Source organism: Melanotaenia boesemani, chromosome 20 (assembly GCF_017639745.1).
Source record: "Melanotaenia boesemani isolate fMelBoe1 chromosome 20, fMelBoe1.pri, whole genome shotgun sequence".
NCBI classification, from domain to species: Eukaryota; Metazoa; Chordata; class Actinopteri; order Atheriniformes; family Melanotaeniidae; genus Melanotaenia; species Melanotaenia boesemani.
The window spans coordinates 20815802-20838020 of NC_055701.1; the positions used below are offsets into that span (position 1 = coordinate 20815802).

At 38.2% G+C, this 22219-nt stretch overlaps 3 protein-coding genes across 3 annotated transcripts in view; 2 read left to right on the forward strand and 1 right to left on the reverse strand.

Annotated features, from left to right (window-relative positions):
• Window positions 1–14477, forward strand: part of LOC121631461 (nesprin-1-like) — a 50480-nt gene extending 36003 nt beyond the window's left edge. The window contains exons 80-105 of the mRNA XM_041972379.1: window positions 138–320; window positions 440–586; window positions 684–838; window positions 950–1097; window positions 1174–1268; window positions 1370–1604; window positions 1794–1988; window positions 2147–2272; window positions 2457–2612; window positions 3332–3490; window positions 3752–3918; window positions 4023–4185; window positions 4778–4965; window positions 5061–5211; window positions 5381–5563; window positions 7011–7148; window positions 7335–7526; window positions 7635–7959; window positions 9359–9480; window positions 9730–9856; window positions 10178–10389; window positions 10614–10814; window positions 10907–11035; window positions 11210–11422; window positions 11586–11678; window positions 14302–14477. Of these exons, the coding sequence (XP_041828313.1) occupies window positions 138–320; window positions 440–586; window positions 684–838; window positions 950–1097; window positions 1174–1268; window positions 1370–1604; window positions 1794–1988; window positions 2147–2272; window positions 2457–2612; window positions 3332–3490; window positions 3752–3918; window positions 4023–4185; window positions 4778–4965; window positions 5061–5211; window positions 5381–5563; window positions 7011–7148; window positions 7335–7526; window positions 7635–7959; window positions 9359–9480; window positions 9730–9856; window positions 10178–10389; window positions 10614–10814; window positions 10907–11035; window positions 11210–11422; window positions 11586–11678; window positions 14302–14340 (4242 nt within the window). The 3' untranslated portion in view covers window positions 14341–14477. The remainder of the gene's footprint in view (window positions 1–137; window positions 321–439; window positions 587–683; window positions 839–949; window positions 1098–1173; window positions 1269–1369; window positions 1605–1793; window positions 1989–2146; window positions 2273–2456; window positions 2613–3331; window positions 3491–3751; window positions 3919–4022; window positions 4186–4777; window positions 4966–5060; window positions 5212–5380; window positions 5564–7010; window positions 7149–7334; window positions 7527–7634; window positions 7960–9358; window positions 9481–9729; window positions 9857–10177; window positions 10390–10613; window positions 10815–10906; window positions 11036–11209; window positions 11423–11585; window positions 11679–14301) is intronic.
• Window positions 14478–15738: 1261 nt separating this feature from the next.
• Window positions 15739–18318, reverse strand: ccdc170 (coiled-coil domain containing 170). Its single transcript, XM_041972491.1, is given in 5 exon segments — window positions 15739–16396; window positions 16990–17167; window positions 17169–17269; window positions 17586–17759; window positions 18044–18318. Coding segments are annotated over 5 exon segments (717 nt in total). The 5' UTR covers window positions 18071–18318; the 3' UTR covers window positions 15739–16159.
• A 263-nt stretch (window positions 18319–18581) lies between these two features.
• Window positions 18582–22092, forward strand: rmnd1 (required for meiotic nuclear division 1 homolog). The gene is made up of 12 exons (XM_041972470.1): window positions 18582–18759; window positions 19124–19575; window positions 19670–19775; window positions 19881–19956; window positions 20168–20207; window positions 20295–20395; window positions 20483–20589; window positions 20689–20753; window positions 20866–20942; window positions 21171–21291; window positions 21379–21495; window positions 21613–22092. Exons 2-12 carry the CDS (start codon window positions 19150–19152, stop codon window positions 21643–21645), a joined length of 1269 nt encoding a protein of 422 aa, XP_041828404.1. The 5' UTR covers window positions 18582–18759; window positions 19124–19149; the 3' UTR covers window positions 21646–22092.
• Window positions 22093–22219: the final 127 nt, after the last annotated feature.

Sequence of the window (22219 nt, forward strand, 5' to 3'; positions counted from 1 at the left end):
GTAAGTAATGACACACGTTTTCTACAGTTATATCTACAGAAATAAATTTTCCTTTTTTGGCTACATAAAATTAGAAATGCCATCACCTTTAGGCCCATGGGTTGAAACAGTTCATAATTATTGATGCTTTTTTGTAGGAGCTGCTGCGGTCCCAAGCTCCAGTGCAGGCCTCTCTTCAGATTCTTCAGGAACTTGGAGAGCAGCTGAAACAGCAGGTGGACACATCAGCAGCATCTGCTATCCAGTCAGACCACCTCTCTCTCACCCAACGGCTGGCTGCTGTGGAACAAGCTCTCAACAGACAGCTCACCACCTTGCAGGTAAAAGAAATTTTTTTTTATAAATGTTGTTTAGACTAAGTTGTCCAAATAGTTGGTCAATAATTCAGAATCATGAACTTTTACACTTATGGGTTAAATCTCTGTCTTTGCTATACCAGACTGGAGTTCAAGACTATGAAACCTTTAATGAGCAGCTGGAATCACTGGGCTGCTGGATAGTTGAAGCTGAGGAGGCTCTAAAGGTGCAAGATCCCAATGGCTGCACTGACCTGACCGTCATCCAGGACCGAATGGAGGAGCTCAAGGTTTTTATTCTGTTTTTTTTCTGTGATCAGTTATGTGAATGTAACCTGCTCAAATCAAAACTGAGGAACAAATTGTTTTTGTGCTCTTTTTTTATAGAAGCTTATGCTGAAATTCAGCAGTATGGCACCTGAACTAGAGCGTCTCAATGAGCTTGGTTACCGACTCCCTCTTAATGATTCAGAGATCAAGCGTATGCAGAATCTCAACAGGAGCTGGTCCACGGCTTCAGCACAGACAACAGAGAGATTCAGGTAAGACATACCAGCATGGGAAAACACAATTGTGCTCTCTCTCTCTCAGACAACTGACTTTTTGTTAGCGTTACCTTAGCATATTTTATTCACTTTGTCATTTACTTGCAGCAAACTTCAGTCATTCCTGCTGCAGCAGCAAACCTTTCTGGAAAAATGTGAAACATGGATGGAGTTCTTGGTCCAAACAGAAGAGAATCTGGCAGTAGAAATTTCTGGGAATTACCAGAGTTTGATGGAGCAGCAAAAAGCCCATGAGGTTTAAGTCCATAAGTAAAACATATTGAAACCGTTGCTTATGGATGTATTTACTAATGTTTAGTTCTGTCTTACAGCTGTTCCAAGCTGAGATGTTCAGCCGCCAGCAAATCCTCCACTCAATTATCAGCGATGGACAGAGGATGTTAGAGCAGGGTCAAGTAGATGACAGGTAGAAGTCTACACTTTTCTTGATTCGATTAATCCATTGTTTTTGTTACTCCCACACTTCACTTTGAGTCAGTTTTCTTCTTCTACTTTAATCTCCTGCAGAGATGAATTCAACATGAAGCTGACTCTCCTGAGTAACCAATGGCAAGGTGTAGTGCGACGTGCACAACAGAGACGAGGGATCATTGATGGTCTGATCCGACAGTGGCAGCGGTACAGAGAAATGGTGGAAAAATTGTACAAATGGCTCTTGGAGGTCTCCCATCCTGCAGAGGGACTTCAGACAGGGGATACAGTTCCTCTACAGCAAGCTCGCTCCATGCTGGATGCTGTCCAGGTAAATAATGATACAGAGTAAAAATAATAAGAAAAAAATAGTACAACAGCTATAGTGGAGCAGTCTCCGCTCTATATACTGCTACAGTTTTATTGTTTCTGATGTGATAAAACAGATTTCTGCAAAAAGCATTTAAATATGATGGTGAGGAAAATTCTGTGTTAACATTTGCTTTTCTTCCTGGTTAAGCTGAAAGAAAAGGTACTTCAGCGTCAGCAGGGCAGCTACATCTTGACAGTAGAGGCAGGCAGACAGCTGCTCCTATCGGCAGACAGCCGGGCTGAAGTGGCCCTACAAGCTGAGCTGACTGATATCCAGGAGCGATGGAAACATGCCAGTGTCTGTCTGGAGGAACAGAAGAAAGAGCTCGCCACATTGCTGAAGGTAAATGAAACAGAATGCCAGCAGTTTAGAGAGTACAGGCAGCCTCAGGAAACCTTAAAGGGATTCTTTTTTCTTTTAGGAAAAGTAAAAAGCTATTAAAATTTACTATTGCAATTATTGTTTGTGTCATATCTGTATATATTCTGTGTTATATGTAGGACTGGGAGAGGTGTGAGAAAGGGATCGGCGGATCACTGGAAAAACTTCGAGCCTTCAAACGACAGCTCTCTCAGCCTCTTCCTGATCACCACGAGGACCTGCAAGCTGAGCAGATGCGCTGCAAGGTACCAATACACCTAAAGTTTAAAATCAACTTTTCCTTGGGGACTAAAAGGCTTGGAGTCAGTGCAGAGTTTCTCCATTTTACATCATATGTTGAGTTGATTTGTTCAGATCATGAGGGTTTAGTATAAACGGTGTGTTTGGAATAAAAAATGATTTTATAGCATTGCTATTTTAAAATGACAGGATCTGGAGAACACATTTGAAGGCTGGAGTGGAGATTTGGCCCATTTGACTGTGCTGAGAGAGTCACTGTCCTGCTACATCAGCACCGAGGACCTTTCTGTTCTTCAAGAACGTATTGAACTTCTACATCGACAGTGGAATGAAATCTGCCACCAGGTACAGTTCTTTACACAGTATCTCTTTATTTCTGATTGTTTAAATGAATTTTATCCAGTTTTCAATTTGAGAAACACTGGACATATATATCAATTAATGTCAGGTTTTTTCTTGTTTAAGGTGTTATTGTGTCTGCAGTCCCTTGACAAACCAAATGGTGTTGCTGGTGTAAACAACATTATAAGATAGAAGGAAAATTAATTCTAATTTATATATTAGGGTGGTGCAAATCAGCCAACATGAAAGACAGATCCTTAAAAGATCAATTGACAGTGGAATATTAGACCTAAGTTTAGTATTAATGTTGTATACTGTATTCAGTTGTTTTCTCATATGTTTGATTCAGGCTGGTAACCCATGTAATTTAAATAGAGATTTTTATTTCACCGTGAATTTTTAGAAGGAACTACTTGCATTACTTGGTTTTGCATGCAAAGTTAACTTAATTACAGTCAGATAGTAGATCAATGCTGAAACCTCAAGTTGATTTTTTTCAGAGTTGCATCCTGTGTCGTGTAAATGAAATGCTCACACAGGAAACACAGCAGCACACACACACACTATGCGATTCAAATGACAGTAATGCCTCAGTAATCTGTGCAGCACCGTTTCCTTTTCAGACTTTTGTACATTTATTTGCATTTGTTTTAAACTCAGTTGTACTTTTTGGTTAATGTGATTAATTATACACGGCAGCTCATTTTGATGTGTTTGTGCAGCTGTCCCTGCGCAGGCAGCAGGTGAGTGAGAAGCTGAATGAGTGGACTGTGTTCAGTGAAAAGTACAAGGAGCTCTGCGAGTGGCTCACCAATATGGAGAGCAAAGTTTCTCAAAATGGAGATATCAGCATTGAGGAGATGATCGAGAAGCTCCGCAAGGTAATTCAAGATTTGCACCCACTGCATTCAGACATCTCACACCCATCTGACCTCATAATGTAACATGTATGTGTATTTGCTCATGAGTGCCCAAGATTTATTTTTTAGAATTGCATTTTTCTTTTAGATTTCACATTTCATGCTTAATTTGATATTTGTGTCTTACATGTGCACTGGTCAAAACCCTCTGAATTTGTTGCAACTCTAGTTTATAGTATAATTTTTTTTCCAATTGTCTGATTGTGTTGAATTGTCTACCAGGACTACCAGGAGGAGATCACAGTAGCAGAGGAGAACAAGCAGCAGTTGCATCAGCTGGGAGAGCGTCTGGCCAGGGCAAGTCACCAAAGCAAAGCCAATGAAATCGAACAAAAACTCAACAAAGTCAGCGATCGTTGGCAGCATCTCCTGGATCTCATCGGAGCAAGGTAAAGAAACACACTCTTCACAATTGTTGGAAGGTAGTGTAACTGTTTTTAATCCCCTGCTGTCGTCTTTTGTTATTAATGATACTGACAAATTATGTTAACAGGGTAAAGAAGCTGAGAGAAACTCTGGTGGCCGTTCAGCAGCTGGATAAAAATATGAGCAGCCTGCGCTCCTGGCTCGCCCACATTGAAACTGAGCTGTCCAAACCTATTGCCTACGACTCCTGTGACTTTCAGGAAATTCAGAGAAAACTTGATCTACAACAGGTGACTACAGAATTAAATGATTAGCAAATTTCTTGAAACAAATTTTGTTTCCAAACATAGGAAAGAAATTATAATTGTTGACAGTAAAACATTTTATGATCTATCTATCTATCTATCTATCTATCTATCTATCTATCTATCTATCTATCTATCTATCTATCTATCTATCTATCTATCTATCTATCTATCTATCTATCTATCTATCTATCTATCTATCTATCTATCTATCTATCTATCTAATCTATTAATCTATCTTATCTATCAATAAATAAGCTGGATTTTCCCCCTTTTTTTTAGTCCAGTGTGCAACTTAAATTGACTTCACAGTCAGTGATTTCTGAAGGTGTTCCTGAACCCATTCAATGATTTTATACAGAATCACCCTTTTACAACAAGCATATAATAATATTGTAATATGTTTTTGTTATTCATACAGTAGTGTGTTTGTAAATAAGCTTTTACCTGTTATTGTAATTAAACTGAATCATTATCTGAATCGGACCTTTGGAATAGGTTTTTTCTCTCCCACTCTTTTTTATTTTTCATTGTTACTCATTTTCACATCAATTCATATTGCTTTCTTTCTGGTCAGGAGCTTCAGCGAGATATAGAAAAGCACAGCACGGGAGTAGCGTCTGTACTGAACTTATGTGAGGTGCTTCTGCATGACTGTGATGCTTGCGCCACCGATGCAGAGTGCGACTCCATCCAGCAGGCAACTCGTAGCCTTGATCGCCGCTGGAGGAGCATCTGTGCCTTGTCTATGGAGAGAAGACTAAAGTAAGTCAGTCAGATTGTCATATACTAGATATATAAAACTTATTTAGTCATTTTATGGAAATTTGACATTTTCCCTTAACTTTCCCCTTTTTCAGGATTGAGGAGACGTGGCGTTTATGGCAGAAATTTTTAGATGACTTTGCACGTTTCGAGGAGTGGCTGGCCACTTCAGAGAAGACTGCTGCTCTTCCCAACTCCTCCGGTGTCTTGTACACAGTAGCCAAGGAGGAACTAAAGAAATTTGAGGTATTACAACTTATTGTGAAAACAGGATTATTTGATCCTCTCTTGATCCTTTAGAATTGTGTTGATCACTTTCAGTAAAGTTTCTGTTCGATACTTTATATAAAAATATAAATGAGATGGTTATGTTTTATTGATCTCTTCTGAGAAACTTGCATGGATGTTTCTGTAGGCCTTCCAGAGACAAGTTCACGAAAGCCTGACCCAGCTGGAGTTAATCAACAAGCAATACCGCCGCCTGGCCAGAGAAAACCGCACAGACTCTTCCTGTCGTCTGAGGGAGATGGCACATGATGCCAATCAGCGATGGGACAACCTGCAGAAAAGGGTGGCATCCATCCTTCGCAGACTCAAGGCATAGTATCACATTTATTACATATTATTACATTATTTTTCATATGAATTTCTGATTTTCTGTCTCACTTATTGTGTCGGATGTCTTGACCAAAATGTTAAACTGATTACTAATAAAATGGCTTTGAGTTCAACAAATATAGTCAGTGTTGAATTCATTAGACTTTGACCAGTGACGTGCGGTCAGGGGTCATGGTAAAGAAAAAAAACATACAATATATATTAATATTTTCCACTGATCTGTGTTAAAAATGCATTTTCAGTATGACTCTAACACGTTTTTAACAGTTTATTAAGTAAAAATTGCTAAATTTGAGTATTTCCCGATCAAATCCAGTGCAGAAACCCCGGTGGATTCACTGGCGAGCTGTGCCTCTGCTCTGACTGTACCATCCAATACAAACTGGGTTGCAAATATGAACTTTACAGAAATATTTGTTATACATCATGACTCGCTACAGTCTGTGTAATGTATTTAATGTATTCGTGAGAGAAATATTCCCATTTATTGTACAATAAAGTGCAGAGAAAAGTCAGCAGGTGAGGCAAACAGTACGCTGCCTCACCTCAAGGGGGCACACTCACACACCAACATGGTGTGTGAGTGTTGCCAACTTAGTGACCTTTTTTGTGTTTGTTTTTTATAGCGACTAGCGACAAATCTAGCGACTTTTTCAGTATTGGAGACTTTTGTAGACTGATGTAAATGAAAGTAGTTTATTCTTCTCAATGAGGAGTGGGAGCTGCTGCGGAGGCCCCTCCCCTGTCCAAAAGCAATCAGAAGAGGCTTCTGGCAGCAGCAGCAGCTGCATTCAGAGCAGGAGATGATCACCTGTTTCATGACCAGACTGAAAATGAAACGTTCAAAGCTGCTGCAGGATGATTTAGCGCTGGCTTACCGTCAGATATTAATGTCTATTAATGAAGAGTGTGGAGGAAAACAAGTGTTGTGAAATGTTGCAGCCTCCTAATTAGAAAACAACCTACACTTAATAAAATTAAACTAGAATAAAAGAAAATATTAACCAAAGAATTAGTTTTATTTTTATCAGTTTTTTAAAAAAATTTTTAGCTTGTCTTTTCGTCCATTTTTGCCTTTCCCATGACATTCCTCTCCACACCAGCCTCCATGTACCAGGCTATTATGCACATTAGATGATGTCATTTAGCCATTTCTAGCGACTTTTATGACAGCCAGTAGCTACTTTTCTTACTGAAGAGTTAGTAACAGTGGGTGTGTGAGTGTAATTAAAAGAGGAACGCTGATAGGATATGAAGCATTACCTGTTGCATGCTGTTGAATGAATATTGAAATAAGATGCTCTTTTCAGTTCTTTCAATTGTAAATCAGTGCCTCACCAACCATAAACTTCACCGCACGTCACTGACTTTGACAGTGTGTGAGTGTTGATCAGTCTAACGGTAACGTCTCTGTTTCAAATATGCAGCACTTTATTAGTCAGAGAGAGGAGTTTGAGACAGCCAGAGATGGCATTTTGGTTTGGCTGACAGAGATGGACCTACAGCTTACCAACATCGAGCACTTCTCTGAGTGTGACATTCAAGCCAAGATCAAACAACTCAGGGTAAGTTTGTTACAATATTTCTCACCCACATGGTCCACTGCAACAGTGGTTCCCAACAGGATGACTGTCACACCAGTTTTATTGAATATTAAATTTGTCTAATCAGATGCATGAATTATTACCTGGAAAATTTGTAATTTAAAATTTGTGTTTATCATTAAAACTTGTTTTACTATAATCCCACAGTCATTCCAGCAGGAGATTTCTTTGACAACAGCCAAGATCGAGCACATCTTCCAGCAGGGTGAGGCACTAATAGAGAAGAGCGAGCCTCTGGATGCAGCCGTCATTGAGGAAGAGTTGGAAGAGCTGCAACGTTACTGTCAGGAAGTGTTTGGTCGAGTTGAGCGCTACTACAAGAAGCTCATTCGCCTTCCAGTAAGACTTCAGATTAAGAAAAATTAAAAGATTTTGGCTTTATTCATCTGAAAATAACTTGTCAGGTGTAGCTTGTGTCTAAATATTTTCTTCATTCATATTCTTTAGCTTGCATACGATGATACTGAAGTGTTCTCAGATCGTGAGCTTGAACTGGAAGAACCTGGAGATTTGTCCAGCCTGCCATGGACTGAACGGTTAGGAGATGGCTTCCTGTCACCTTTGCCGTCCTCTGGTCGCTCAGCTTCTCTAGCAGCCCAATTTCGGACAGAGCGCTCTGGCAGGGACACACCTGCAAGTGTGGACTCAATTCCACTGGAATGGGACCATGACTACGACCTGAGCCGTGGCCTTGAGAGTGCCAGCAGGGCCCTTAGAGAGCAGCAGAGTGAAGAAGGAGACTTCCTCCAGCGCCCTGCCTCTGGCTTGTCAGGTTAGCTTTTATACACAACAGTTTTCTCCTACTCAAATCAAGAGATTTTTACACTTTTAAACATTTATTATAACAATGGTGAAAATGTTTGTGCTTTTACTGTATTCAAAGTTGTTTCTGATCTTTGATTTTAGAGAAAGAAACTATCTTTGACCTAAGTTCAGTCTCCTGTTTCATCACACCTTACTGTAGCTGAAAAGTGAAAGGATGATGCTGGATGCTGGTTTAGAAAATGTGCAATAATTAATTTTGACCTCTGACTCTTTGAGAAGCCAGAAAATGAAGATGAGAAAGGAATTAAATTTAATGATGAAAACTGGAAAATACCTGCAATATTTTTTAAAAAGTGGCTAATACTTTTGGCTGCTTTTAAAATGGAAACAGTACATAGGAACTGTGCAAGAGTTAGACACATGAAAACCCTTTTTATTTTCCTGTCACCAGTTACTTACGTATGCAGCAAACTCTATTCATTCAGTGATGCATCACTGACGTTAAAGACAAATCAATTTTAGCTTAATCAATTGATTTAGTGATATAGTGTGAAGGCCACTGCTGAATGTGTGTAATGTACAATGTTTCTTCCAGATGTAGTGATCCCAGAGAGCCCTGAGGCCTATGTTAAACTAACAGAACAAACACTGAGGTCCTCCACTGGTAGGCAACAGCAGACCCCAGCATGCCACATGTGTTTGGGGCCAGAAATAACAGCCACTCTTCTAGTTATACCACACTATAGCCTTTTCACTGGCTTGGTTGATTTGTTTTGATTTCATCCCTTGTGCACACTTTGGAGAAACTGTAACCAAATGCAACATTTCCTAACACCGTGGGATAGGATCAATTCCATTTACCTTTTTGATTCAATGATTCTTCTCTGGGCTCTAATTAAGAACAGAAATGGAATTTAGCCTAACCCTTCTTTCTAAATGGCTTTCTTAGTTTTATTTGACTTGTGTAGCTAACCTGTTTGGATTCTTTTTTATGTGTATTTTATGTTTCTGAAAAGCATGTCTTTTTGCCACAACAACAAGTCTATAGTCTTAGATTCTTGTTAAAGGGATTGCAGATTTGTTTGTGGTGTTTATAATCTCTGTCCACACCGTGACAAATAAAAATACTTTTGAATTTGCATATATCTCAAATGTAGGACGTAGGTCATAATGCAAGGCTCTTGGCAACTGTCCAGTTGTTTAGTCCAGTCACCAGGACTAATAAGTGGTCCGACAAACCAAATCTGCACTCCTGTCTACGTCTCATTTTCGACTCTCCACATTTTGTGTTTCTGTGTTTAACCAGGACACCTTCTGCCTTTTTCTTGGATTGTTTATCATATTTCACACAACTATTCTGAGTATGCCTTTCATTCTCCAAAGATAAGTTGTTGTTGTGTTAACAGGGGAGGTTGCATCTGCAGAGTCACATATTCATCCTCTAGATGTCATCCGTCTCCATCAAACGGACAGCAGTCGTAGCCGCACCCCCACAAGCTCTGAACTGGATGCATCATATATGGGCTATGTATGTTTTACTTTTGTAACTAAATGAGTACTAAACGTTTAAACAGAGAAGTCATAATTCCATAATTTTCTAATTCTTTAAGGACTGTTTATAGTTTACACATTCTTATTTAACTCTATAAAGCTTGTTTTTCTTTAAAGTACATTTGTTTCATACTAGACTTTGTTTTGCTGTCACTTTTTGTGCAGAATTTAATTAATTTAGTTTGCATATATTACTGGAGTAACAAAAAATGTATTCATCCTGCAGATGCGGCTGATGGGTGAGTGTCGTGGCAGCATTGACACGATGAAGAGGATGGGCTTTGAGCTGAAAGAAGAAGAGGATGCGGTGTCTGGTCTGGCAGATCCCAGCAGCTCAGAGTCCCAGACATCAGGTAATACTACAGGAAAAACTTTTCTGCATGTATATAACCTACATTGCATTACCTTTTAATTAAAAAGCCCACAGGATACTTATTTACAATGTTATAGTTAAATGTTTTGTATCCCTCTTTCTGAAATACTATTTTAGTTCCCATCCATTAAGGCACTTTTCAGTTTTTTGACTATGCATATCTTTTACATTCACAAATAATCCATGTAGCATATTACATGTCTTATATGCCATTTACTGGTGAGGCTTTTACTTAGTAAGATACCTTAGTAAGGTTGTTGTAACTTAAAGTATTTTACTCTCTTTATTTCCTGTGTTCTAGGTGTGATTGAGCGCTGGGAGCTCCTGCAGGCCCAGGACCTCAGTAAAGAGATGCGTACAAAGCAGAATGAGCAGCAGTGGCAGCAGCTGAACTCTGACCTAAACAATGTTTGGACTTGGCTTGGGGGGACAGAGGAGGAGTTGGAGCAGCAGCGGAGACTGGACGTCAGCACGGACATCCAGACGATTGAGCTTCGCATCAAAAAGCTCAAGGTAATATTGTTTTTTAGATTGTAGTGAAGCCGGTTGTTTAGCTTGTTTCTCTTCTCTTATGCATCATCTCTTTTTTATATAGAAACTACATATGCATGAAATATTCTATGATTTTATAAATAATGTATTTTAAACATTTAGGATTAATTTACTCAGTCTTTATAAACATGATGTGTTTTCTCTGTATTTTTGGCCAAAAATACTTGAAAAATGTTTGTCTACAGGAGCTGCAGAAGGCCTATGACAAGCGCAAGGCTATTGTGCTTTCCATCAACCTGTGCAGTGCAGAATTTCTGCAATCAGACACAGAGGAGTCCCGAGACCTACAAGCCAAGCTCAAAGACATGAACAACCACTGGGACAAACTAGGCAGCTCACTGGAAGAGTGGAGGTCATCATTACAGGAAGCTCTAATGCAATGTCAAGTGCGTGCTAATCATTAATAAGACTGGAGTTCTGCCTTATGATTCTGTCCATACATCAACCGTGGTTGAGTCTTTGCATTCTTCTACAACAGGAGTTTCATGAGATGAGCCATGGGCTGCTGCTCTGGTTGGAAAATATTGATCGCAGGAGGAATGAGGTGGTTCCCATTGACCCAATCCAGGACAGTGACACTCTCCATGAGCATCATAAGACACTCACGGTATCAAACCAATACATTTTCTGAAAAAAAAAAAAAAAAAAAACTTTGCCCAAATTATTTATTTACATATTTCTGGAACAATTCATATATTTGTAATTCAAAACTGTAAGACATTCATCAAGGTGTTTTTGCTCTATTGATTTCCAGTTTGTCTTAAATTTGAACTTCCTACAGCAAATCCGTCAGGAGCTGCTGGACTCTCAGCTTAAAGTTGCCTCACTACAAGACATGTCCCTCCAGTTGCTGGTCAACTCTCAGGGCAGCGACTGTCTGGAGGCCAAGGAGAAGGTTCATGTCATCGGGAACCGCCTCAAACTGCTGCTAAAAGAAGTAACGCGAGACCTCAGAGAGCTGGCTAAGATTCTGGACATCACAAGCAGTCAACAGGTTGAATCTCACTGCCTTATGAATCTATCCAGTGTTAACCTGAACAGCTTAGATTTGCCTGATTGTGGGTGAAGCTTGTTTGGAATTAGCACTACCGAGCAAATGCATATTGTAAGCATCATCAAAAGTCTTTGTTTCTAATTCTTTATATTGCCTTTATCAGGATCTGTCTTCTTGGTCGTCCGCCGATGAGTTGGACACATCTGGTTCTCTCAGTCCTGTATCAGGAAGGAGTACACCAAGTCGGCGACGATCGGTAATGTTTAAATTTACCTGTTCATGCAGCCCTATGAGTATCAGGAGCTTGGTCACCCCTCTAAGACAGATACAATAACATGCGCCCTAACAGCCCAATGACGGACAGACACACCTCTGTCATCCCAAAATCTCTCCTTACATCTTTCTACACCTCTGCACCCCCCCATGAACTTTACTCCATCTAGATTCTGATCTTTTTTTCATCCTTTTACTCGACCTGCATGTTGTCTACTCCATGATATACTGGGAAATCTTTTCTTTCCACTTTTTTATGTCCTCAGTCCTCTTCTTGCCATTTTATTTCACTTTTGCCATTTTTGGCTTTTAATAATTCTAAACTAAAATTTCTTCCTGAGATTTTCCTCTAATTTCTGAAATTTCCCTTTATCTATTTATTTAAATCTTTGTATTGTTGTTTTTGGGAATACTGGCTATAATGAAACAGCTAAAGTTCTTCTAGAACTCTTATGATTAATTAAGCTCAAGGTTGTATTTTATGTTGTCAGTGAATGAGACAGTGATATTTCCTCATGATTGGTCAGATCAGTCCAAATAAGAATGTCACTGCTTATATTGTTTGTTACTAAATGTCATTGTTACCAGTTTCATGCATCACATTGCCTGATTTGTAGCTTCCTATCTGCAATCCCTTTATTGCACTCACGAGTTGAAGCCATTCAAAGTAGCCATGCACTTTGAAAAGCCAGATTCCTCATTAAGGGTTACAAAATCTGTCACCTTCACATATGATTTTGTTGCAGCTCTTCTGTCATTTTGGGTTTTCTTTTCATCAGTAGCTTTGTCTTGATTTGCCTGGACTGAAACATACTTTCTTTCTTTTACCCCCCCTCCCCTGTTCATTGCAAACAGCAACGGGGCAAATGTAGTCTGTCACAGCCTGGACCGTCTGTGAGCAGTCCACACCACAGGTACCTTTCTGTTGGTTTCTAGCACACCCAGAAGATAATGGAACTCAGCCCATGATGCGCTGAGAGACGGTTCATGCTCCAAAAAAACAACAAATCCCTATTTCAGTTCATAAATCTTATGTCAGTTTAGCAGCTCATGATAGTGAATTCCATCATCTTCTGTACGTCTAGACGCTCTGTGTAGGCTAGGTGACGAGGTGAGTGGCAAACCCCACATCGTTGATAGGAGTTCCACAAGGAATGATGCTAGGCCCCTTGCCCTTCAGTGTCCTTGGCTGCTTAATATCGCTAACCAGAAAGGCGTTTCCTGCGTATAACAAATATATTTCTATCTCTAACAACATTCGCTGTTGCTAAGTACACACACGCGCACACGCCCTTTTTTCTCTCAAATTGCTGAGCCAGTAAATGTCTGCAATGAACAATGCAAAGGCTGCAGTTTCTCCTTTCTCTCTCGTGCTATCACTATCTCATATGTGTGACATTTCTTCTTCTCTGCTGCTGCTATCTCACTGGCTATCAACCATCCCTCCCCCCTTAGTCTGTCATCTGTGAGTCTTGCCTCTCAGGTCTCCGTTTCTGACATGATAAAGGGCCACTTTCAGTAACTTGAGATAACTTGAATCTAAATCTTAAATCATATCATGTATTCTTTAAGATAACATGTTTAGGGGCCATGACCAGCTAAGTAAACAAAGGTTGCAAACTACAAGCTCTGCAAAGGTTTAAATAACTATATAAATTACTTTTTAATGTATTTTTTGCTATTTAGTATAAAAGTAAGTTCCTATAATGTAACACAATGTTAATAAAAACCACTTGCACCTTTTAATTGACCATATCATCTAAAAATTATGAGGACACTGTGTTTTGATGGTGATGACTCTAAATGGCATAGTTTAAAATAATAGTGTAACATTATTGTCTAACTCTAAACAGCAAAGGGAATTTTTATATCTATACCTCTTATAAAGTGTGGCTACATCATCTTGTCCAAGCAGCTTTTTCTAATTGCTGTGCTCCTCTTGCCTCGGCATGCTTTGCACTTTTCTACAGGACATGCAAATTTACAAATTGTTTATAAAAGTCATAATATCTTAATAACCAGCTAATTCTTGCAGCATGCCTTTTGTGTTTTATCTTAACACCTTTTGCAAAGGAATGAAAGCACACTGTAAATGTATTTGTGTGGTGCAGCAGTGCAGTCCGTATGCCTTGAATACTGGTTTGTGATTGTCTTTGTTAAGGTGTTTACCCACTCAGCATGTAGATCACAAGTTTACACACTGTCCTGATGTCTCCTTCAGTTGTGTTTGCAGCGTCTGTCAAACACAGTATTGTGCTTGCACTGAAGCACTGTTGTACAGTTTCCCTGCTGCTGAACTGAGATCTTATTTGGATTGAAAACAGTCAGACGGCTAAACAATTCAGCATACAGTGAGAACAATATCGAATTAAGAGTTTGAATATTTGATTACTGAATTAGACTAATTTAATTTTATAGTTATTTTTGCTGAGTCTATTTTTGTAGCAAATAAAAACAGTCTGGTGCGTTTAATGTTGGTGTCGTAATTAGATTATATCGTAGTGAGAGCAGCAATTTAGAAGAGAGAGGGATTTTATGTCTTCATGACCGATGTGATTAACTAGAGCTCAGTCTGTGCTTCGTTGTGAATGCTTGTGTGAGAGCAGGTCTCGCAGCGACGCTGGATCCGCTTCCTTCCCTTCTGATCTGGAGACAAGAAGAAGTCGTAGGTCCTCGTTTCTGCGGCGCGTCCTCTGGGTCGCCTTGCCTCTCCAGCTCTTCCTGCTCCTGTTAGTGGTATTTGCCTTCCTGCTGCCGCTGTCAGAGGAGGACTACTGCGCTCAGTCCAACAACTTTGCTCATTCCTTTTACCCAATGCTCAGCTACACTAATGGACCACCTCCTGTGTAGGTGACCTGTAAGAACTTTCAATGTCAGTATTTGGGTATATGTGCTACTTTAACAGGAATCATGCTAATAGCCTCGAAATGGTCAGTAATGTTGGGAGCAAAAACTAATCTATTTGTACTGCAGAGAGACAGCTGCCATCTCTGGTTAATATCTTAATGTGTAGCACATAGGATCAAAACAAGTCATTATATTACTCTGTGTAATGCGGTGTCAATTAAGAAGTATTTTTTTTGGTGTAAAATAATAAAGAAACGAGGGATTCACCCCACAGTGGACATCTGCTAGATGAATGAACTGTTCACTAGAGGTTTTGTCTTGTATTTTTTTGAAGAGAACTGTCACTGAAAAGCACCAAAGTTAAATACTGAAATATAGCCTGTGAATCTGCTTGTACAACAAATGAGAAACATTTAATATACCTTACATTGCATTTATTTTTTTATCCTGTATTTTGGCATGTGGTTTTAATCTGTTTTTATTTACTTACATACATAACTGTCTGTGGTAAAAATCCTTATTTAACTTGATTCATGTAATTTAAGCCAAGTGTTTTAATATCAGACACAATCCAAGAGTTTAACCATTAACATCAGTCATACATGTCTTTATACATTCTGCTGTTTTTTCAATGTTTAAAAAGATCTGACGTCTTTAAGATTGAAAATTATGAGATATAGAGCTATTGTATATTTTGTATGACTGTCAGTTAAGTATGAAATGTATAACAGTGCAAGATTATTTAACATGTGTATATAATGCATAAGAATTAATGAGAAATGTATGTACAAGCGACCATGAAAAACAATGAATGCCAAATAATCATTCTCATATTTGCCTTTTTATTTAAAATATGTAATTTAGCATTTTCTCGTGATTCATACTGCTCTTCTCATGAAAACAAACACAAAAAACTTGATTTTGGTCTATTTTATAGTAAAGATGGTATATTCTCATACGCTTTAAAAGTTAATACAATACTTTTCAGTATTTCAAAGTAGATTGACATAAATGTAAAAATAGATTTAAGTGTCCTCTGGGGGAGCTATATCCCCTGAACAAGCAGACCTGGTGGTAAATGTGTCCATGGAGGAATGACAGTCAGGGAGGTCCTGCGTCTTCAGCAGATGAAGCCTCTGGTGAGTAGAACAGTGCCAGGGCACATGATGATCAAAGTGATGATGGTGATGATTGTAAAGAAGAGTTTCAAGTGATCTGATGATTTCATGATTTGGAAGAGCCAGAGTTGTAGAGTCCAGGCCCAACATCTCAGAAACCAGGATCCGGAAATCCACCAACTAAACAATGAAGGAGGACAATCTTGTTTAAGTTCATCATCCATCATTAGTACACTGGCTCTAAAATTCTGTTTTCCTCTGAGGACGCTGTAAGGTGTACATCAGACTTTTGCTCTCCACTAAAGCAGCTGCTTCTTGTTTGACAAGTTGTTCTGTGCGTGACAGGATGACTTTTAGCCTCATGTCAAAACCAACATCAGCAATATTTTCAACCTTCATTATCTCTGATAGCTGTTCCAGGAACTCCTCATAAAAAGAGCAGTGGTCACTGATGTAAATACTTGGCAAATATATTTTATTATGCAAATATCTGAAACTGTCACAACCTCAAGCCTGCTTCTATGACTTTACTTACATGCTGTTTGCTGTGTTTCAGCATGTCATGATGCATGTCTGCTGTCAGAAGCTGAGTCTCCAGACTTTGGAGTCTCTCTCTCAAGTTCTGGACTTGCTGCTCTGCAAGTTGAGCCCTCTGCAGTGTGTTGTGCTGGAGCTCCATCTGCTCTTTCAGCTCCTCAGTGACACTGCTAAGTCTCATCTTAATCTCTGACACAGTCTGCACAGCCAGAACACTCAAAATAGTTACAAATCTAAATATCATAAAACTGGTAGCTTAGCTAGAAACCTAATAATTAAAGTAAATATGTAGTTAGTGGTTATTATTTTCAGGTAATTGGTTTTTCTTTAGTATTTTAACATAACCACTTTGTGCTTAGTACTTCTGTCATTAATCTTACATATTTACAAAAGTTATTTATATATTATACATATGTTAACTGTAATAAATTGTATTTTATAAGTAGGAAAGCTGTAAAAATGTTAAGAATACTAAAAAATATATAGCTTTCAATTTTTTATTGTAGAATTGTTGATTTTATATTAATTGATCTTATGGAACAATCCATATTACCATTAACAGATATATTTGGTGGTAAATAAATACTAGAAGATTTTTTTTTCCGTTGGTTAAAGAACAAATGTTTTGTAAGATCAGTCTTTCATTATTAACAATGGAAGCTGAAATTGGTTGGTCCCATAATTAGCTATTTATACAATGTATGTGATGCACAGATTTTTACTTATGACTATTTCCCTTTTATGCAACATGGAGGCAATTGGTGTCAGAGATCCTCACTCTGATTCCTATACCTTATTGCAGAGGTCATCCAGTTTCTCTAAAATATCTCTTTCTGTGGACAGGATGACACTTTCAGACGTCCCCTGTAGGAGGCTGGCCATCTCTTCCAGGAACACCTGAAGTTTAACCTCAGCCGCATGGGTCTTTTTCTGAAGCTCCTCCACCTGTTTTTCCAAACAATGTGACTCTTCTGGCTGCCTCTATCACTCTCCTGCTGGCTTGCAGCCTTTGGCTTAACGTTTCCTTCTCAATCTCAACATTTCTCCTTCCCAATGCCTGGCCATCCAACTCCTGAAAGAAACAACTCCACAGTTTTGTCAAAGATATGATATAGGACCATATTATGAAGGTCATTTAAAATGTTCTTTAATTGTTTCAGGGTTATATTAACTTTTCAAGAATTAAATCTGACTATACAAAGAAGTAGAGGAAGAACATTGTTCATGTTGCACACTTTTCTTCTTAAGTATGTGACTGTTTGTGCATTAAACCTTCATGTTGGGAAATCAAAGTTAAAGGAAATATCACTGGAGCAGTTAAACATTAAGAAAAAAAACTAAAAGTAAATGGGGACAGACTAAACATAGGTTAGAAGATAAATCAGTACCATTTTGAGTGATTCAAGTGCTGCAGCACTGCTGGCAGCCTTCCTCCTCTCTTGGTCCAGCTCAGCCACCCTCCTCAACATCGTCTCGCTGCTGGCTTTGCACTCCAGCTCGCAGGACTCCACACTTTCCTCCAAAACTGCAATCTTCATCTTCAACCTCTCCTTCTCATTACACTGATAATTATAAAAGAAAATAGTGTAAGATGTTTATATATATATATATATACATATATATATATATATATATATATATATATATATATATATATATATATATATATATATATATATATATATATATATATATATATAAATACATATACATATATATGGTCTTCAGTTTATAATACATAACATTATGAAACCATTGCAGTTGTTCTAGCAGGTATATGAAGCATTCCACAACTTTTCAAATCATTGTCAGCTTATATTTTTAAAGGCAGCAAATTCAAGCATACCTCATCAGAGTTTTCCACTGTTTCCATTTATAGAATTGTTGCGGGGGACACCGTATGTAGCTGTTTCTGTTTTAAGAAGTCTCCTGGTAACACTAAACACAGGTTATGCTTGTCTCAACCAGAGAGGGCGCTGTAGCCAAAAGGATATTTTTACAACGATTTATTTAAATTTATTTTTGCTATTGTTGTTGCTTTTAAATTTCAAATAAAGTTTATGTAGATCAATGTTCATGTTAAATATGCTAGTGAATATATAAAATATAAAGGTAAGAAAATGTGTGTGAGTTCAAGACAACGGATATTTTCCCTGATTTTAGACTTTCAGGTAAACACATGCGAATGTTCTTTAGTACGTAAAACATTCATACATGCTCTATGATTATAACACATGCGATTATTGAGGACTCTTTAAATCTTTCTTTGAGTGTAGAATTGTTTAAAATTAACAACAGAGTGAGCTGCAAGTCAAATAACAGAGTATAAAAACGTCGGTGTCTCAGCTTGCGTCATATCAAACAGGAAGTAAGGGTCAAAAAACTTTATTAGCAAAAACAACAAGAACACCAAACACGCCTCCTGTTTCTGTCATGCAACTTGTCATGTAGTTGTTAAGATTTGGGTTTAGTTTTAACATAACGTTAACGCGACTCATTTTTTCTGACACGTCGCATCAAATTAACATTGATTTCTTCTCAAACGCTTCTACTTTATCTCTGGTAAGCTAACAGACGGCTAGCATGCCGTCCAGTGAATGTCTCCTGTTAGCATGCATTCAGAGGTTATCACAAACATAACTGTATTAGTTTGTCATGTGTCATTCTCCTCACTCCGTATGGTAAAATGTTAATAACAGCTTTAGTGTGGAAATTGCCATTGAGTGTAGTAGAGGTCAGTCTTACATACTTTGGATTTAGAATGTGTATAATTACATGTATTTGGAGCATTTTTATGTTAAAATTATACACGGTATGGGAATTGTACTATATATATCTATACGATAATAGACAAAAGTTGATTACAAATTCCTATGTGCAGTATTATGTATTGAAGATGGTCTGCCTTTTCCCTCCTGTGTTGTAGCTCGTCTGTACAATTGTCTATGGAAGATGTTTCTTCGGACGTTGTGGTGCAGACTGGGAACTCAGCGGCCTGCAGAGATCAGACAAGTTTGCATTACTACCCCACACACTTTCTGCCAGTCTGTCAAGCCCCACAAGTATGACTTTCATCCCAGGACTCACTGTGGTCCAAGGACCTGTCATTTCAACCCTTTTTATCAGCAGCACACCCATGAAAGACATGATCCATCTGCTTGGGGTGGATTCAAAAGACCTTACACTGCTCTGTTAACTGACCCTGAGCTACTCACCAGCAATAGAAGTGGAAAGACACGTTTTTATACATCTAGCATTGTAAAATCAGTGTTAAAATCAAGTGTAAAACCAGCAACAATACCTGGAAAAAGGGCTCCCAAAGGACCACGCACTAAACAACCTTCCCGGGCCAATCAGCCTTCCATGCACGAGGACAAGGTGGTTTTTCCTGTAATCAGATCAGTGATATCTTTTTCATTTGTTATGTCAAGCGTTGATCCAGCCATTAATTCTAGTATGTTTGTGCCTGTAGGATATGATGCAATGCATTGCTTTTGCAACAGCAGATCAGTATCATTTGCCAACACTCTGTTATGACTTGATAAACCAAGGCTTCCATGAGATAGATTTACCAAGAGGTATGACTCTAAATGCACTTAAATTACAATGTGATTCTACGGACAATTTAACTTTGATGCATGCTGCTTGGTGCACACTCTGTGACTGACATGTTTTAATTTCAGATGCCTCAAATGTGCTGGTCATTAGCACAGATATGGCTGCAAAACCAGATGACAATGCTCTGATATTCTTCTTCAGGTAGAAACAAAGTGTTTTGTAATTATGTGAAGTTTAAAAATAAACTTTTTACTAATTAACTCAAGTGAAATATTACTTTGGCTTTTTTATTATTTTTAATATTACCCCGCTTCAGGGGAAAGAATGTTGGTGACATGTGTATTTTTCATTATATCCTGGCTGGATCTGTGTTGGCAAACTTTGTTCTGACATTCCCAATCTGAAATTTCAGGGAAGGATCTGTGGTTTTCTGGAACGTTCAGGAGAAAACGGTAAAAATCTATGTAAACAATTATATTGAATGTTATCTCTTCTACCGATAATTTTGTGAGGATTCAATTTCTTCTGTTCACTTTTAGATGAAAAAGGTTTTGAGATTACTGGAACATCATGAGATTCAGCCTTATGAAGTGGCTTTAGTTCACTGGGAAAATGAAGAGATAAACTACACTGTTGGAGAGTATGATGGTCTTATTTGTCTCTTTTGTTTATTTGTTCATGTAGATGCTGTGTCACTTGTTTAACATTGAAAGTTTTTCCTCCTCAGGGGAAATACGAAGCTTGAACGTGGGAATTTTATCCTGAGTGATGAGATGGATCAGCATGACGCTGTTCTGGAGAAGTTTGCATTTTCAAATGCACTGAGTTTGTCTGGTGAGAAGCTACACTTCACGAATAAATCCTAAAGATTTGCATTGTTTTAGGTAGCACAATGCTCAGCTATAGTTTGAATCTAACTGTTTTCTTTTCCAGTGAAGTTGGCAATATGGGAAGTGGCATTAGATAACTTTGTAGAGTCGATACAATCAATTCCAGAGGTACAAAACACACCTAGGTTTATGAATAATTTATCATATGTATTAGTGCATCTTGCATGTGAGAGTTATTATTTTTAAATATTCATGTTAATGTCCTAATGTGTTTCCCCAGACGCTGAAGTCTGGCAAAAGAGTTAAATTGTCTTCTGCAGAAGTGATGAAGAAGATAGGAGAGCTTTTTACCCTGAGGTAAATTAACTTTTCTCTAAGTAGCAGTTTAGTCTTTTTTTGTTCAAGATTTAACAGGAAGCCAGGACTTTCCAATTACCGACAGCGCCAGTCTTTTCACTTAATTTACTATATTTAACAGCTGGAGTAACACTACACGGTATATCTTGTCGCTGTATATCTTATGTTAGTATTTGACATGTAAAACTCTGGGATGACAAATACTGTATTTATGTCCATCTCTTACAGACACTGTATAAACCTGAGGTCTGACCTTCTCCTCACACCTGATTTCTACTGGGACAGAGAAAACCTGGAAAAGCTCTACGAAAAGACGTGCCAATTCCTCAGCATCAACCGCAGAGTCAATGTAAATAAAACTGGGCGAAACAAAACTAACTCAGATGTTTTAGGTAAGAGATTCTTTCTCTAAACTTCTGTGTGATTTTTTTTAAAGGTTGTAAATGAGAAGCTGGAACACTGCACACAGCTGACAGACCTGATGAGGAGCCACCTGAGTGAGAAGCACAGCTTGAGGTTGGAGTGGATGATAGTCATCCTCATTACAATTGAGGTAAATATGTCTAATCTACCAGAATGGACCTTTTCAGTTTTATTTAATTATCACTTCAAACCTTGGATATGCTCATAAGTGAAAAATTATCCCTTCTGTTGCTTGTTTTTGTTGTAGGTTATGTTTGAACTTGCAAAAATGATTTTCTAATCTGCTGACGCAAGAATGCACAAATATGAAGAGGAAATTGTGTAAAGGAAGAGTCATGAAGGGGACCTAAATAGCCTTTAATATCTTATTCTTCTTGTTTTAACAACGCACAACACATCTTTATTTATTATCAGTCATTTTACTGTTGCGAGGGATCGCAGCTTTACAAGGTTTTGACAGGATTTTGCTGTTTTTCAACTTTTATTTTCTTAATTTTTTATTTTTACTTTAAAACTTCCTTGTGTTTTCCTGAATGTAATTTGTATTGATGTTCAGTTTTATAAGGACTTTTTTGGAACATGACATTGGAAACTGTCACCTTTACACATAAGCTTCAAATATGTGACTGATCCCTTGCAGCAGAGAAAGTAAATATGTGAGTAAGAAGTCCAAAATGTCACCTGTGAGTGTTATGTTGTAGAAAATTAAATAAAATTCTTTATTGTTTGACTCTTATCTTTTCAGTTTTTGAGTGTAAAATATAAACTTAGGCAGGTTTTAATTAAACTAAAAACTAAATAAAATCAGCTCAGTTTTCATTCAGAAGCAAACAATCATACCAAGCATGTGAAAT

Coding starts and splice junctions, on each gene's coding strand:
- rmnd1 (XM_041972470.1), top strand. CDS start 19,150: ATGTTTCTTCGGACGTTGTGGTGCAGACTGGGAACTCAGCGGCCTGCA. Junction 20,208..20,294: donor GGAACGTTCAGGAGAAAACG/GTAAAAATCTAT, acceptor GTTCACTTTTAG/ATGAAAAAGGTTTTGAGATT. Junction 21,496..21,612: donor TCATCCTCATTACAATTGAG/GTAAATATGTCT, acceptor TTTTTGTTGTAG/GTTATGTTTGAACTTGCAAA.